The sequence below is a fragment of the Leptinotarsa decemlineata genome, unplaced genomic scaffold (genome assembly GCF_025532065.1).
Source record: "Leptinotarsa decemlineata unplaced genomic scaffold, Ldec_3_MD MMD2_tig00000133_RagTag_RagTag, whole genome shotgun sequence".
NCBI classification, from domain to species: domain Eukaryota; kingdom Metazoa; phylum Arthropoda; class Insecta; order Coleoptera; family Chrysomelidae; genus Leptinotarsa; species Leptinotarsa decemlineata.
In genome coordinates, this window is record NW_027412542.1 from 6,448,733 (window position 1) to 6,465,620 (window position 16,888).

Consider the following 16,888-nt stretch of genomic DNA (forward strand, 5'->3'; position numbering starts at 1 on the left):
ACACTTCCGTTATACACATCAACTTCTCAATGTGCTTTTCGTCAACCAAAATATGAGTTAGACAAGCCACAAAATATGTAACTTGTGTGAGCCAAAGATCAAAGAGTACTCATTTCTTTATGTGCCATTCCTAGCACGGGTCGGACGATACGCAGTAACTGTCCTGCAGCTGGGATCGAACCAACGTTCACAAAGTGTTTGAATGAGTCGAACGAACCACTGTTAATAGTAAATCTGCTACCATTCGACGATGAATTATACTGTTTGTACAGTACAATATGAAATCAATGAAATATCTTTTTTTTGATAAAAAAACATTTTATTCGCCAACATTCTGGGCATCTTCAGTATGTGATTGGTAAAAAATATGTTATATACATATTTTAATTGTTTCTGTAGATATGGAGAATGTCGAATAAAGTAAAACTCTTTAATATTTTCAAATTATTAGGTTATTCGTAGTTGATAGTAATGTTGATTTAATGATCACATAATGACAATAACAAACACAAATTTTTGTCTTCATCATTATAAGATTTGGTATCATAGTTGATAGTAATATTGATTTGATGATCACAGAATGACAATAACAAACACAAATTTTTGTCTTATTATAAGATTTGGTCTCAAATCCAGTTGATTATTCATTGATAAATAATTTTCTGTGGGAAAACTAAAAGTTGGTTTATAGTGAGTAAGTTATAACCCGTTGCAGATGTACAGCTGAAAATTTTCAAAGCCCTGACAGTTATATCTTCAAAGCTCAACATGATACAAAAAACTGCTAATTCAATTCTGCGCATTCATCATGTTATCGATGAGCCAATGCTAGATCCGAATTTATTCAACACTTCCAAAATTTCCATGAACTTGCCCATTAAAGATGAAACTGAACTAGAAAAAATGGAAAACTGGTTGAGAGAATCTACAGAAAACCCAATAATGCTAGTGAGTAACTCTAATTTTATGGAAAGTTATTATATATTGTCACTTTTGATTTCAGTCCAACGAACTCAGTTTCTTGGGTGGCACAAATTTGAAAGATGTCACCAGAAAAATATTATATAAAACACTTTCCAACGAGATTGGTTCTTTATTTTCGTGGGATGGAGCAAAAGGAAAGCGTCAATTCAAGAAACAAAAACTGGCAAACGTTATCATAAGTAAGTATGACAAATGACGTAAATATGGAACATATCATTGGCGTAATAGCACATATTAATGATAATAATAATAATGAACATAAAATGGCATCAAAACAAACATCAGATTTACTCATTTCATCAACATATTTTTTCAGCTATCTGAATAACCTTTGTTTTCAAAATCACTTACGTAAGGTATGATTTGAATAATTTGTGCAAGTGAATAGTTTGTACATTCTCACTTATAATTATATCATTTGAAAGTTGATTATGAACTTTTTTGTGATGTACGTATCTAGGTCAATTTATTTTTATATTTCTTTTCCGTTCAGTATTGAAAAATGTGTCTGAAGTCAAAATAGTAATTCACGTAACAATTTCGGAAAATACTGTTTTCTTAGATGGGTAGGCAAAATTCTGCTAGTCGAAAAAAATTTTATTCGAATGTGCTGTGTACACAATTTTTTTAGGAACCGTGTAGAAAAACAAATGAATGAGACATTTCTATTTTATAGTTCAAATATTGAAATTTGAACAGAAAATAGGTACTAACAGTACTAATAGTACCTATAGTTTTTCATATACATATAATATTTGTATGAAAATTTGAGCAATTGTTTTTATTGAAGTGATTGAATTTGTGTGAAATGCTTGATATGTTTGAATACCTTTTGTTGAAGTCAAATCGAGGAGGAAAAGTGTCCGTTTCACTTGTTTTCATCTGATAATTTTTGAATGGTCTTGCCAATTTTAATTTTGTTTGTAAATGAATTGTCTATATATGCTTCACTCTGTGTAATTTTTAGGATTGAAAACATTCAAATATTCTTCGATTCTTCATCCGAGATTCCACAACTGTAGATACCAACAGGCTGAATCGAACTTCGTCCATTTTTGTAATTCCCGAGTAATATCTTAGGTTGAGTATGGGATGACTGTACAGTTCTCTCAGTATGTGTTTTGGAATCTGGTTTTTTCACAAGCCACATGTCTTTGTCGTTTATTGGACCAGTTGACATTTTTATTAGTTCTTCCCGTCTACACGCATCAGCTTACCCAGTAATTGTTGCTACGTGAAAATAAAGTAAATCAGGTCGCACTTCTATATCCTACAATCGTATTATTTTGTTGAAATTACCTTTAGCATAAGATATGTTTCATTATTTGCTTCCCTGACTTCTAATATTTGCACTCTTTAACCAACATTCTTCCTCACGAGAAATACGATAATCTTTGGAAAAGTAGCAATGTTTACATTTTTCTCCACTAACATAGTACTTTTCTATATAGAGTACATGCTTCACAAGTTGAATGATTTGACCGTTTAAGATTTTTACGGCAAATAAGCCAAACTTACTTACATCTTCTGTAATAGTTTTTCATTCCTTTATATCCATCAATAAACAAACTGGACTTTTATTTTCCATATAATAATTGTGCTACAGCAGGTAATGCTGCATTGGAAATTTCTAAGGCACTTTTCAAACTCACGTTGGCTGTTGCTTTCCATAGTTCATTACGATAATTGCGAACAAAAACCATGCCGATTTTCGAAAATCAAAAGGTCAACTGGTTTCATGTCACATAGCTATCAGTCGCACTTACTTCCTGGGCGATACCTACGTGAAAGATATCAAAAAAAGTATTTCCAGCACGAAGGGTGCTCTAATCAAAGCTCTAGCAGACGTGATTAAATAACTTTAGTCAGAAGATTCATCGGATAGACTGGTAAACACTTTTTCCAAATCCAAACATTTCCCTCTCTATTCATGAATCATGCGCAGCAAGCAAGACGCCCAGAAATTCCTCTGATTTCTACTGGAAGGTTTGAATAAAATCACTGAGAATTCTAAACCAATTTCACCGGGAACTGGAGAAATTGGACAGCAAAAAATCGTCAAAAGTTGTTGGAATATTAGGAGATATCCAAGCCTGTGGATGGTATCATCGTTCTTCTGAAATTCATCTTAAAATGTACATAATCTGATCACTCATTCTAGGAATTGTATCTCTTTATTTCATAAGCCAATGGTCGAGTGATTTCATCACAAAGCCTGAACTTCTTCACTAAAGAAGAAATTCTAGATAGCGACAAAAAATGATGTTTTCGAAATACAGAAAAAAAATATACAAAATCAATACATGAGCTTCGCCGAAGGTTTGTGATACATCTGAAGATATTTTTGCCAACAGGGATATTTAGTCAAAAATTGAATGTTGCTATCGACTTTCAACTGGAAGGCTCAGATATGAGTAATTTTTCTTCAGATAATGTAGTCACTTGTAATTATAATCTCCATGCATTACCTAATCAAAGTGGGAAAACTCACAGTGAGCCAACACGTGGTACGAATATAACTATTCTCTCATGTTCATTTCATTTACTGTTATTTAATATTCATGTTTTGTTGTCCACCACGATAGGTTCTGAATCGGCTAAGTAGTTAGAATATGTGAATGTTTTCACTATTTCTGTCGAACTTTCTTCATTCTAAAGAATTTCCATGTCAACAAAACTATTTATTTCCCCTGTAGATCGAAATAACATGAGGCTTATTTGAAGTGAAGGGGTTATATTTTTAGGACTGATTAATTTTTGGGAAAGAAAGTTTTTGGCTTTCTACTACTCCATCTTGATATAAAAAAATGTGGGAATCTTCCAAAGAAAGGAAGGAAGTAATCAATTTGAAAATAAGTAACTCTATACATGGATGTGCAGATCATGCAAAGAGGTAACTTTCAGACACAAACTGGAAGAATGTTTCATATAAACATTGAATTACACGAAAGAAAAAAATTCTTTCGAAACAAATACTTTTATATGAACACTGAATTATACAGAAGATACTTTTTTCTACTCAGTTTGTATTCCAAACATTCGTTATGAAATAAAATCAGATATCATTCACAGGAGTTCTACTTCAAATGAATGGTAACAAATTGCACTTACATGGAACACAGTCATCCTCACTGGTAGACATCAATGTTTCCCCGTAAGACACTTGTCTTAAGGCTCTTCAGTACCAAATTGGATAACATTATAGAAAATACACACAATTCACTCATGAATTACGATTTTTGATGTCACGGAATAAGTTTGATCTACTTATGTCATCGATGACATAATATAAATAGGTGAATGAATGTCATTACGATTTCTGAAAGTCTTATCCAAACATTTTTAAAGACTTGAAAGCATCTCGATTATGAAGTTTGAGAAGAATCACACAAATGCCTTCACTTCTGTATCGTTTTCGAATGAATATTGACAATACTCTTAACATTCAAAGAATAAATCAAAGAAAGTTATGTCAAATTTCAGATCATTTCTCATTATATGTGTGGCAAAATCATTTTTATTGAATGGAATTCAGGCCAGAGGTACCAATTTTGCTAATATTCAAAGATGAATCGCTTAATCCAATTTTGTACAGTTTCTAAATATCGAAAAATTTCATGTTAGACGAATGAAAGGAAACAAGTTTATTCATTTTCATTAAATGTTTCCTTTCATTCATCTCACGATGCAGAATTATTGGATCGATCGATTAACCTCTAGGTATTAGCAAAACAGGTACTCTGGACAAAATTCAATTCATTGAAAACAATTTTCTCACACACTAGTATCAGCCAGGTATAACCTCATCTTCTGGTGATGCTAACTTGATAAAAAAATGTAAGTTGTTTCGATCGGAGTCAACTCAATCGTTTGGGTGTCTTCAATTAATTCGAGGTGCTAATTTAGACCAGTTACAAGGGATATAGTATACTGTCAGTAGTTCTAAGGGATCTCTGGGGTCCTCAGCTGACCTTAGATGATTTTCATAGGTCTAAATATCGATTTGACCTTGTTTTCCAGAGATCTTTCAATACGGTCTGTAGCATTTTCAAGATAGGCATCTTTTCCATTGACAAGGAGAAGATATCCAAACGAAGGAACAATAGCTTTAATGTTATTGTGATGCTATGATTATAGTGTGAGGGAAAAATATTTGTGGTAAGCATAAGAGAAACTGAAAAAACCAATCTGGAATGCAAAATTCTCTTTGGATTTCAGATTCATTTTCTACTATTGCATACAAGTCAACATTGAGGTGATAGATATTTCCATTATATTCACGATGAAACCTTTCCATGAAAAGATATTCACTTTCTTACATATGGAAGTTTTCGTCACAAAACAGAAGCCACGAAATCATTCTCCTAATTAACTCATCTGTTTCACTCGACGCGTGTTTTGTAACCAAGTTAGCATCACCAGGAGATTATTAAGACTGGTACATATTGTGGGATTTTTATGAGAGATAAAGAATCATCAATTGCTTTTGTTTTTAACTGACTCTCTAATCGTGTGATCCAGTCTTGGATTATTGCTTTCAGGAGCAGTAAGATTGAATGTGGTATCGGCATCATCAACAGAATCGGATATAATTGACGTTATCAAACATTGGCTGGTACGCAGTAAGGAACGCATGGAAAGAGGTACTTTTTCACTTATATATAAATACTATTTGAAAACAAGAAATCGGAGTACAAATACCAATTTTGTTAATTTCAAAAAACTGTTTTTCAATTTTAGATTATTTTCATCAGATACATCTCTTCACAGTAATTAACATCAAATTATTACAGTCTTTGTGGTACTTTTTGAAAAAGAAGGGATATATTCATCATGATTAAGTCATTTCGTTAACGTGCAGCCAAATAGATGTATAAATTCATAAATATGGTATAAACCAATATGGTCATTCATTTAATCACAATAAAATATTTATTTTTTCAAGAACTAGTCTTTTTCAGAAATTACATTGTACAGAATGTTTTCTAACTACGGTACGAAACTTCGGAGGGTGAATCGTTCAGGTATTTTTGAACATTTCAAACAATCAATCAATCGATTATACTCGTGTATTTTATCAGAAGGTGGACATTTTGTTCATTTAGTTCAAGGTCGAAATTGTTTATTATTTACTTTTGCTTTTTTATTTTATGTTGTCAATGGATAGTTTTCAGAAGTGATTTTATTTTCTCGAAAACAAAGCCTGATATGCAGAAAACACAAGCGACAAAAAATTGTATTTTCAGTTGCTGAAAAAAATAAAACTACAAAAAAAGTCAGTGGTGTTCTTTTTTTTCAATATTGTTAGCTGTGGTGCCTACTGAGACGCCACTAGAGCTAATAATTTCAATCTAGTACGGGCTGAATAAGCACCGTATCACTTCAAATAACTGTAATAAATTTCAACCAAATTGGTGTAATAATATTAACGATATTTTAAAAATACCGTTTTTTAAACTTCAACGCCCTGCCCTGTATCTCAGAAACGAAGCGACTCCAGTTCATAGAACTTCACCCTCTGAAGTGTCATATCGTAGTTAGGTACCACCCTGTAAAAATGCTTTCCATGTATTTTATAGCTACCAGGTTTTTCATGCTTTTTATATTCGTGCTCTTATATGTATATTTTATGAGAGATTCCTCAAAAATTATTCATAATGGTTTTTTATGTATAGTACGTTTTCAGATGATTTACCCTGTCTAACTGACATTACTACTTGTTAATATTCATCAACAAATTGCGGCATTTCATAAGTAAGCCGTAATTTTGAATCTTACTAATATTCTTCGTGGACCTGAACTAATGATATTTTCAGAAAATGTGGCAGTCGGTATGAAATATCTCGAAACGTACTAAATCAATGAAAAATTATTGAAACCCAATAACTGTTCGGAAAAAATTTTTAATACTTCTCTCAACTTTGTTTGAACAATGCTTGAATAATATTCTCAGAAGCAAGTTCTAAAACGGTGCAACAAATGTCATTCCTTGTATTGTTTGTCGGTATTCTTTCCCTATCATCAATTATCAATACTCTTATCATATATCAGAAATCTATAAAAACCAACTTTCGCTCTGCCCTGAAATTGGTAGAAAATTATTACCCACAAAAGTACAGAGACTGGTTGTTTCGGTATCGTTAAAAAGTAAATTATCAACGTGAGATTTTTCCAAATTTTTGTGAGACCTACGAAAAATAAAATTCTACCACCAACTTTATTATTTATTAATTAGAATATTCTGATTATATCTTATTTCTGTGTATTAAAAGATTAATTTTTTTTAGGTATGATGAAACTGAAATAACAAAAAGAAAAAACGACAGCTTGGACATTTTCGGATGACGTAGATTTTGATGAATTTTTTTATATATTCATAAATTGTTATATTCATATTTCAAAATATTGTTCCGATTATTGTAGTTGAATGAAAAATAAAGTAAATATATCTCTACATCTACTAATACTCCTTATAAGAATTTTTTTTCTAATGGAAGTAAGACTTCGTTAACGAAGAAAACATTACCAATCGTTTGAAGAAGGTTAACAATGTTTCGTGGTGAATTTCATTGGTTCGGACTTCCATTGTCTGATATTATATTAATTGATTTGAAATCCGTGAAAGAATCTGTAAAAAATTGAAAGATTAGCTGAAAAATAACAATTTTATTAAGGAAAAAACTGAAATTACAATGAAATAACATACAAGCAACAACCAACCAGCGATATGTAATCCGCCATTTTGTAGCTGCGGCTATCTTGTATTTGCATCTTTTTCACAGTGTACTACTATTCTACTAGTCAAGCTTTGTCTCTTGATACCCTTATTGAGGTAGTTGTGAAGAAAATATGTCATCCGCCATTTTGTAGCTGGGGTCACCTTGAGTTTGTATCTTTTTGAAACTGTAGATACTACAATTCTATCAGTCAAACCCTGTCATTTGGGTTATCAAAAACGAAACTTGTTTACAGGCAACACTTCCAGTCTAGAGGAGGATTAGGGATTCGTTCAGCCACTTCACACGCCTTGCCATCATTTCTGTCGTCCTTTTGCAGTGTTTCCAATATCTAATTGTGTTTTTGATCGAGGCAAATCTGTTTGGGAATCTAGAACTGGCCAAACAATGAAAATTGAAGACGTGAAAAATTAGAGGGCATGGGATAAACCATTACCAGATTAACCAACTAGTATTTTACTGAATACAGCTTCTGACATTTTAAAAAATTAGGCTCGTCTTCTCGCATTAACTGTGAAAGAATCTTGTGCTTGATTGAATGCTGTTTCTCTTTCAGACTTGCGATTGGATTTTGGCTTGGTATAACACTTGGTGTTCAACACTTTTGTAAATGTGCATGGTGCATTTGTGGATGAATCAGGTACTCATGGATTGAGCTGCCGTTTTAGGGCTGGTCGTTTATCTCGCCATTGTGCAAAAAATGATCTAGTCAAAAGGGCTTTAACTTCAGCAAAAATTTCTGCGATTTTAGAACCCATTAGTACAAGTCGATTTGATGGAAAACGGCCGGATGGTATAACACTTGGAAAAACGGTAAATGTGTTGTTCGGGACTTTACTTGGGTGGATAGATTAGCAACTCGCCATCTTCTTGCTACTTCTGCGAAAGCCGGTGCTGCTGCCTCTTTAGCAGAAATTTCCAAACTACGGAAATATCAGAATTTGGGAAAAGATTATATTTTTCGCCCAATAGGTGTTGAAACTTTAGGTGTTTACCTTTCATAAATGAAATTGGGAAAAGTAACCAATAAAACTCACGAATCAAGAGCCACATCTTTTCTCATTCAAAAAATCAGTATAGCCATCCAAAGAGCAAACACGGCTTCGTTTTTTGGTACTCTTCCTGATTCTAAAAAACTTGATGTTTACATTTTTCCTGAAAACAAATTTTATGAAAAATAGATAAGTAATAACAAACCACTTTATGGAATTCAAACAAAACCAAATGAAAAAATACTTTCTCTCAGCAGAATTCTGAAATGTATATCAAAGATATTTCGAATTGTCCAATAATAAATTCTTCAGTCAAAACCCTTAGGTTAAATGGAATGAAATATATTGGTAACAACTGTTTCATCAAACACGAGTGTGCTTTAATTTGATAGAGTAGTACATACAGTCTCATCAAAAAATCAGATTCAAAGTTTTGCTCCTCGATTCACGGGTAATGCCCATAAAGACGCCCAAGAGTTCCTTCGTTATATTTCAGAAGGTTTACATGAAGAGATTTAATATAATCAATGAGAAAAATTGAGCGACAGCTCAATTTTTCTCATCGAGTTTGTGGCAATTTTTGTTTGAAGGTGGTTGACAATGTTTCGTGGTGTATTTCATCAGTTCCGACTTCCACTGTCTAATATAATATAAATTGATTTGAACACTCTGAAAAAACAATTAAAAAATTAATAAGATCAACCAAAAATAATAATTTTATTAAACGGAAAACTGAAATTACAAAGAAATATCATACAAGCAACAACCAAACAAATAAAAATTGAAATATTAATGAAAGCTGAAAAATAAAAATGAAAAATTATTATTAACAAAAATGAAAAATAAAAATTAGAAGATTTCAAACCAAATTATGTTATGGTGACATAACTTGGTTTGATTCATTAATTTTTCAATTTTTAATGGTTTGGTTGTTACTTGTATGTTATTTCTTTGTAATTGGAGTTTTTTGTTTAATAAAATTGTTATTTTCGGTTAATCTTAATTATTTTTTAATTGTTTTTTCAGGATTTTCAAATCAATTTATATTATATTAGACAATGGAAGTCCGAACTGATGAAATTTGTGGCAATGTTTCGATTCGTTCACAAGAGAAGAAAATTTCTATATAAATTGAAAACCGACGTGATCTCAATGCAAGGAAAGGAGAAAATGCACAAAGTCCCTATCAATCCACAAGTTCCTCCATATTTTAGTAATTCATTTAAAAAGATTCTCTCCAACGAAAAGATTTAGAGTCAAATTGAATGTTGTCATCGAATTTTCTCTACAATTTTGCATCAGAAAATGTGGCTACTTGTTATTATAATCTATATGCACTTTTAAATCACAGTGGGACTACTTACAGAGGGCATTATATAGCATACTGCAGACACCCGTATACTGGCACGTGGCACAAATACAACGATTCACACGTGTCACCAATTTCACCAAAATCCTTTGTGAGTGAAGAAGCATACGCCCTCTTTCATGAAATGGATGGAACAAAATGGCACCTTTGAGATAACTGAGGGAAAGTTTCTTCCTGCTCCTGTACTATACTATATTTGATATTTATACTCAAATATGTATTTGTATTTGTGTACCTGATAAGTTGAATTTATATTGTTTTATTATAGTTATAAATATTTTGCTCTTCATAATGTATCTGAAAGTCTTATTGTTTTATAGTTGCTGCTATGTCGCGATATGTGTTTAATAAATTTGCAGCTATAATAATGAATGTTTTCAAAAAAGATAATATACTTTTTGGGAAACAATTACAGTGTTCGATTCGTGATAGATTGAATTTAATCCATTGTAATCCTATGACTTGAAAGGAAAGGAATCGTTAGATTTGTTGCTTTACCCCAAAACTATTGGGAAAAAGTTATTGCCAGGGAATGATAATTCAATCATGAATTTAGGTAATTTGAATTATTTCTGTGTTTCTACTAAAATCTGAACTGCATTTCAGTACTTTTACTGCCAGTTGGAATTTTTATAAAGCCGGAACGCTTAACTTTATTTTGTACTGAACTGGCGCTTTCATTCATCCTAAATGGAAATAAAAAGGCATAGGAAGATTCAAATAGAGTTTGAAATTCAAAATATAACTGATTCTTTTTTTTCAATTTGTTGGAATTCCTCAAATATTGGTTGGCAATTTTATCTAGTGGTTTACCAGAAAAATGAAAATTTTGTTTTGAGTCCTGTTAATTTACTTCCATCAAACAATTGAACGTAATATTTATTTACAATTATATATCGAGTTTTTGTAAATTACCAGACTGTGAAATTATTTCCTCATAATGGTAGAATTAGTCAGTAATGTTTGCAGTCACACCGTTTTTTCTTCATTTATTTATCAACTCTATATTCTATTCAGTTTTCTAGAATATATGGTGCCTTATGCAATTTGCAGGATCATATTTGACCCTATACTCATTATTAAAAAGTCATACAGGTTTGATTGCCTGTGAAAGTATGAACCTTATATCCCTTTTTTCAAACAGTTTGAACTAATCTCATATCTTGAAATGATTTATGATTAAAAATGTTGACTTAAATTCTGGTTTCTACTTCAATACTGTTATTTGTAGGTGATTATTACAGATACGAGGAAAATGGAAGCATATGGCACTGCTGCAGTACATGCCACACCAAATACAAGCATCGCCAGTCAGCACGGAGACACGCCAAATTTGAATGCAACAAACCTCCGAAATTCAAATGTGATATATGCGATAGGTCTTTCCATCAGAAAGGGAGTCTAAAGATTCATAAATTGAATGTTCATGGACATAAAATGAAATTGAGTATATGAAAACAAGATTTGGTTTTGATACGGAAAAAGAGTTAAGTTTGTTAGTTTTAAGTATTGACAATTATTATATACTAGTTGTTTGAGAATTTTTCTGGAGGTTTAAAAATATGTAATAATAATTTTGTATGGATATTTGGGAAAATATTAAAGTTTATATATATCAAAATTTTTGAATTTTTCTTCTTGAAACTCGAAGGTTCAATGATTTCCTGTAGAAAAACCCCTAAAGACTTTATCTCCTCTATTTCATATACATCTTCAAATGATAATAATAATTCAATTATCTCAAACTTCATGCCTTTGGAGAAAAAGATCTCCATCAGTCTTTTAGGGTGGTGGAAGAGTACAGGCTTGCTATCGATATGAAATTGGGGCTTGACAAATATCAAGCGGTCCGTCTCATAATAGGACGATTCTGCAGCTCGTAGATGGAAGCATCCCGTACCATATGGATGCTTGAGAGATGTATATTTACCTTGGGGTGGAACAACGCCACTCACAAGAGGTAACAACACTGAAGAACTCTCTCCTCAGCACAAACTCCGATGATCTGTCAGAGTTAGTGCTGATACTTGTGGTCATCGGAACTGTCTTGGAAGAACAAATTGATGTTACGAATCTGTTTGCAATTCCAATCTTACTCTACTCATCCGGAGTAGTGACATGAACTCGGAAGGAGCTGTATTACGTCGATGTGAAGACCCAAAAAATTATGCATTTCCATAGGAGTTAGCAACTCAAATCGTTCTTTCTACGGTACTACTTTCTTCAGCAATAGAGAAGCCATGGACTCTTGAGTTTGGAGTGTGCTGTCGGCAGAATGGTACTGAATACATCCTGTGAAATCATCGGGGGATCGGATTCATTTCTCTGCAGGGGCCGTTATTATGAGAGAGCAGAAATTGAAGCTTTTCTCTTGAAGGCAGCTGCCCAAGCGGCTGATAAAATCGTTTCAGTTTTCGACACTAAACGAGGTGATCACAACACTGTCACCGCTTCAGTCCATTCAGCAAAAGGTTCACATGAAAGTCTAAGAGATACTCTACTCATGCGGTAACACAAGGATGGGCCAATGCACGAGGTCTTCTTCAACAACATTGAAGAACTCGGCTTATGGAAACACCTGACATTCGCTTTACTCTGGTGGATTCAAGTCAGAATATGAGGGGTTTATCATGGTCTGTTTGGATAGCATCTTCAACATCCTAGTCTGCCACAGTCAAGTAATGGATATACAGGTGCCGCGAGGCGCCTGTTTTTGTAATGCACTTGATGTCAGCCTGTCCATTTCATGTCGATTTCACCGTATCGACATAACGCGGTCCTCAAAGTGCTACACACCCGTGTTTTCATCGCTCTGGGCGGTATTGAATTCGTTGTGGGGAATAAGAAGTGTCAAATTTATTGGAACTATTCATTCTCCACTCTCAACCTTATACAAGCTAATAATCCTAATGTGGTTCTTGATCGTCAGAACAAGGATATTCGTGGTTTTGAGCTCCGGGTGAGACGAAAATCGTCCGAAAAATGAAGAAGCGGATCAAATATCACGTTTTTTTCTTCGAATTCTACTCAGTCTAGATGGTTGTTCTGATTATTGGAGTCCTTGGTGGAACGATGCCCTCTCTACTCTCAAATCTCAATATCTAGTCGGATAGCCGCACTAAGGCAGAAATCTTGTCCGGATGAATGATCAGTTTCCCTTCGGTGTTGTTGATAATGCTGGCACACTTTCCCAAATATATCGAGGCACAGGGCCCGACCAGCGTAACCTTAGAGAAAAAATGTCGATGATTAAAATAATGATAGATTTTATTGCTTCAAATAACAGGATATATACAATGTTCAAATATTCAGTGAAGCACGTCAAATATAAATTTGAGCATTTCTACTAAAAATTGATTCAAGCCGAAAAAAACCTAATTGATTAGAAAATAGCAAAACTTTCTTCACGGTTTTTTATTTACATAATAGTATTATTGCTATAGAGACCTTGTTGCAATCATCGAAATTAAAAATTCACAAATAAATTTTTAGGAAATTACTCACCGAACAAGAATTTTTCCCGGTTGAAAATATAACTTACTCCAAAAACGTTAGACATATTAGATACAATAAAAAGATAAAAAGTTCTATACTATAAAGTGTTGGATTTTTTTATTTATGTGTGAAACAATGATTATAGAGAAAAGGAATTGTCTGTTATCAGTCTTCATCAGCACCACCTTATCAAAACTATTATAAGAGCTATTAGTTTGTTTCATGCCATTTGTGTGGTGTTGGTCTTGAATATTTTGTAAGTGTACTGTGTTTTTTTATTAGGTATGCAATAACCGTGACGTTTTTAAGATAAGTTATATTTTTAACCTAAAATTCTACCAAAAATTAGTTATTATTTTTTATTACGTTAAAACGACAATAATTATAACGTTTGAGGAAAGTATATTATGAAAACCCAATGGATCACCAGACTAGTTGACTGATTATATTATACTCCATCATAAAACACGGCATACAAGTAGCCTATTATTGTCATCGAAACCTATTCACGTGTTGAAGAATGCTTTGAGGACAAGGCACGCCCAACGCAACAGAGAAAAAATAATAATAATGATATATTTTATTGCTTCAAATTACAAGATATGAACAACGTTCAAATATTCATTTGAAGCACCACAAATATAAATTTCAGTATTTCTACCAAAAATTCATTCGAGCAGGAAAATTAATAAATGATTAGAAAATGGTAAGAATTTCTCTGCGGATTTCTATTCACATAATATCAAGATTGCCATACGTAGCACGCAAGTAGCCTATTATTATTATCAACAACTATTCACGTGTTGAAAATGCTGGTAATATCAGAGGTGTATTTCAGTTAATCAACGTTTTCGACTGTCTTTGCTAGACCGCTACTCCGAATCCATAAATTTTGTGGAATATCACCATAATTACATTTAAATGTGTCGAAATTTCCACCCAACAGAGAACCCTGCGAGAACAATCAAAGCGCGAAATTACTGTTCGGGAAAAAAACTTTTTGGCTTTCTACTTCTCCATCTTTATACAAAAAATGTGGGAAACATCCGGAAGAAGGAAGGAAGAAAACAATTCAGTTCGATATGAATTTTCCACAAAGACGTGCAGATCTGTTTGAAATCTGCTTTTCCGTTAACCCTACGAACGACAACTGTTGAAAGACGAAACTTGTGCGAGCTGGAGACAAACGAGGTCATACCTTTTGACGTGTGATTCCACGGGTTGGACGATAGGAAGTGAAAATCGTTCAGCCTCGCGGCTTGAACCACCGGGTCACACAGTGGTCGACTGAGTGGGTGGAGTAAGCCACCAGGCTATCTTTCCACCCATGAAGGACAAAAGTTACTTCCGGGTACAAAATGGAAGAAAAAAATTCCTTTCGAAAAAACTACCTTCACATGAAAATTGATTTACACGAAAGAAAAAGTACTTTCATTCAGTTTTTACTCCAATCATTCGTTATGAAATTCAAATGGATAGCATTCACAGGAACGCCACCCAGGGTAATATATAAAAGATTATCCATGCTAATAATTACACAATATTAAGAAACATTTTTATTTCTAGATGCGTTTCGCTAAAACAGTAGCTTCTTCGGTAGGCGAGGTTAGCGAAACGACTCTAGAAATAAAAACATTCCACTGTTTATAATTTTTTCTCTGATAATATATATCATTTTCAGCTGACAGGAAATTCCATATGTTTATGCAGCCAACTGGCCATTACAAGAAAAGGCGTAAAATGTGCGTAGGTTGTTACAAAGTATTGAGACAGACACTTACTTGGCGAGAAGCAGTTAACAAAGTGCGGAAAGTTACATCTTATTGCGAAGATTGTTATGGTCAACCGGGACTTTGCTTACCTTGCTTCAAATATACTCATGAAACTGATTGGTGAAGATAGATACACATATTGACTTGATATTTTATGTAATATTCCATCAGGTAAAACTCACCGAGATACCAATTCACTGATAAAAATAAAAGAATGTTTGCGGCTAATATGACAGTTATTTTTTGAATACTTATTTCTTAAAGTCCAATAAAAAACCTTTTTTTGAATTATAAATTACTCACAATCAGAAGGAAAATATAAAATTACTAAAATATACATCGGAAATTAGTTGCCAAGATTATATCATGTAATGTTCCAGTCAAATCGGTATATAACATTCTAAGTGTGAAATTTAATAGCTGATTATTTATGTAAATTCAATCAATAAAATAGTCATAATCATCGTCAACCTACGTGACGTTATGTGTAATGGAATATCAGTGATGTAGACTGTATGAAATTAAACCGGTGAATTTTTACTTAGTTAGTTAAACTACTTCGTAAATATTTCAACTCCGAAACCAAAACTTGCCCTCCAATGAATTATTTGGGAAATTATTTTATTTGGTTTGTTTTTCTCTTGTATCTTGACCAACCGTCATCGCTTCCTGGCCTTTCCTGTATGATACTTTAACCATACGAGGTTGGATGTATTGAAAATCATCGCGTTATAGTGTAATTATTAATTTAATAATATTGAGAAAAATAAACAATTTTTTCATTCTTAATAGTAATTTGTATAACATTTGTTCGATGAACAAATGGTTGTAATATTCAAAAACAGAAATTTCAAATTATTAAGAATTCAACCAACTCCCTCGTGATTTATTTTTTATCATACTAAATTTTTTACATAATTCTTTTCATCTGTTGAATAAGTTGGCGATTGTCGTTTTAAAAATTGGCGGAGTCCCCGGTGCTCGATATTTTGGCGATTACGCCGTAAATATAGGCGGCAATGTATCTATCAGTTCTTTACAGTTAACGGTAACCTGAAAACCTACCTCTGCGGATAATTTCCTCATTTTCTAATTATGCCAGAGTTTATACAGCTCACTTACGACCAGCATCCACACTTTTTCTCAGGTAAATTTGAAGCTTATCCTACTTTTGATACAAGACCGACTATTGTTTGATTGGATTGTGCTTTCACATTTACATGTTTGATTTAAAAATATTCTAATAGTTTTGGAATGCACTGATTTCGATTACAACAGTTTTCAACAACAATTCATTGAAAAATGGGAACTGCAAGGGAACAAATGATTGGAGCAGACATTTCAATTATGTACCTTATAAATAATATTTGCATGGTAACTTCAATGTTGATTCATTCATACTTCGTAAAAAATGACGAGTTACAACAAAAAAAAATCATAAACCATATATACATAATAACATTATTGTTCATTACTGTCGTCGTCATCGACGGTAATGAATTAGTAAGCTTTCATCATCGTATTCCAAGCAAGCTTCAG

General features: G+C 32.9%; 1 protein-coding gene across 2 annotated transcripts; it reads left to right on the plus strand.

Moving 5' to 3' along the window:
• Nucleotides 1-569: 569 nt before the first annotated feature.
• Nucleotides 570-15,577, plus strand: LOC111502599 (uncharacterized). 2 transcript variants are annotated; one of them, XM_023156714.2, is made up of 4 exons: nt 570-948; nt 1,004-1,163; nt 5,526-5,627; nt 7,272-7,450. In XM_023156714.2, exons 1-4 carry the CDS (start codon nt 769-771, stop codon nt 7,289-7,291), a joined length of 462 nt encoding a protein of 153 aa, XP_023012482.2. In that variant the 5' UTR covers nt 570-768; the 3' UTR covers nt 7,292-7,450. The 2 variants fall into 2 exon arrangements, with proteins under 2 accessions (XP_023012482.2, XP_074028720.1); XM_074172619.1 differs by lacking the exon at nt 7,272-7,450 and adding an exon at nt 11,314-15,577 and having other exon boundaries at nt 571-948.
• Nucleotides 15,578-16,888: the final 1,311 nt, after the last annotated feature.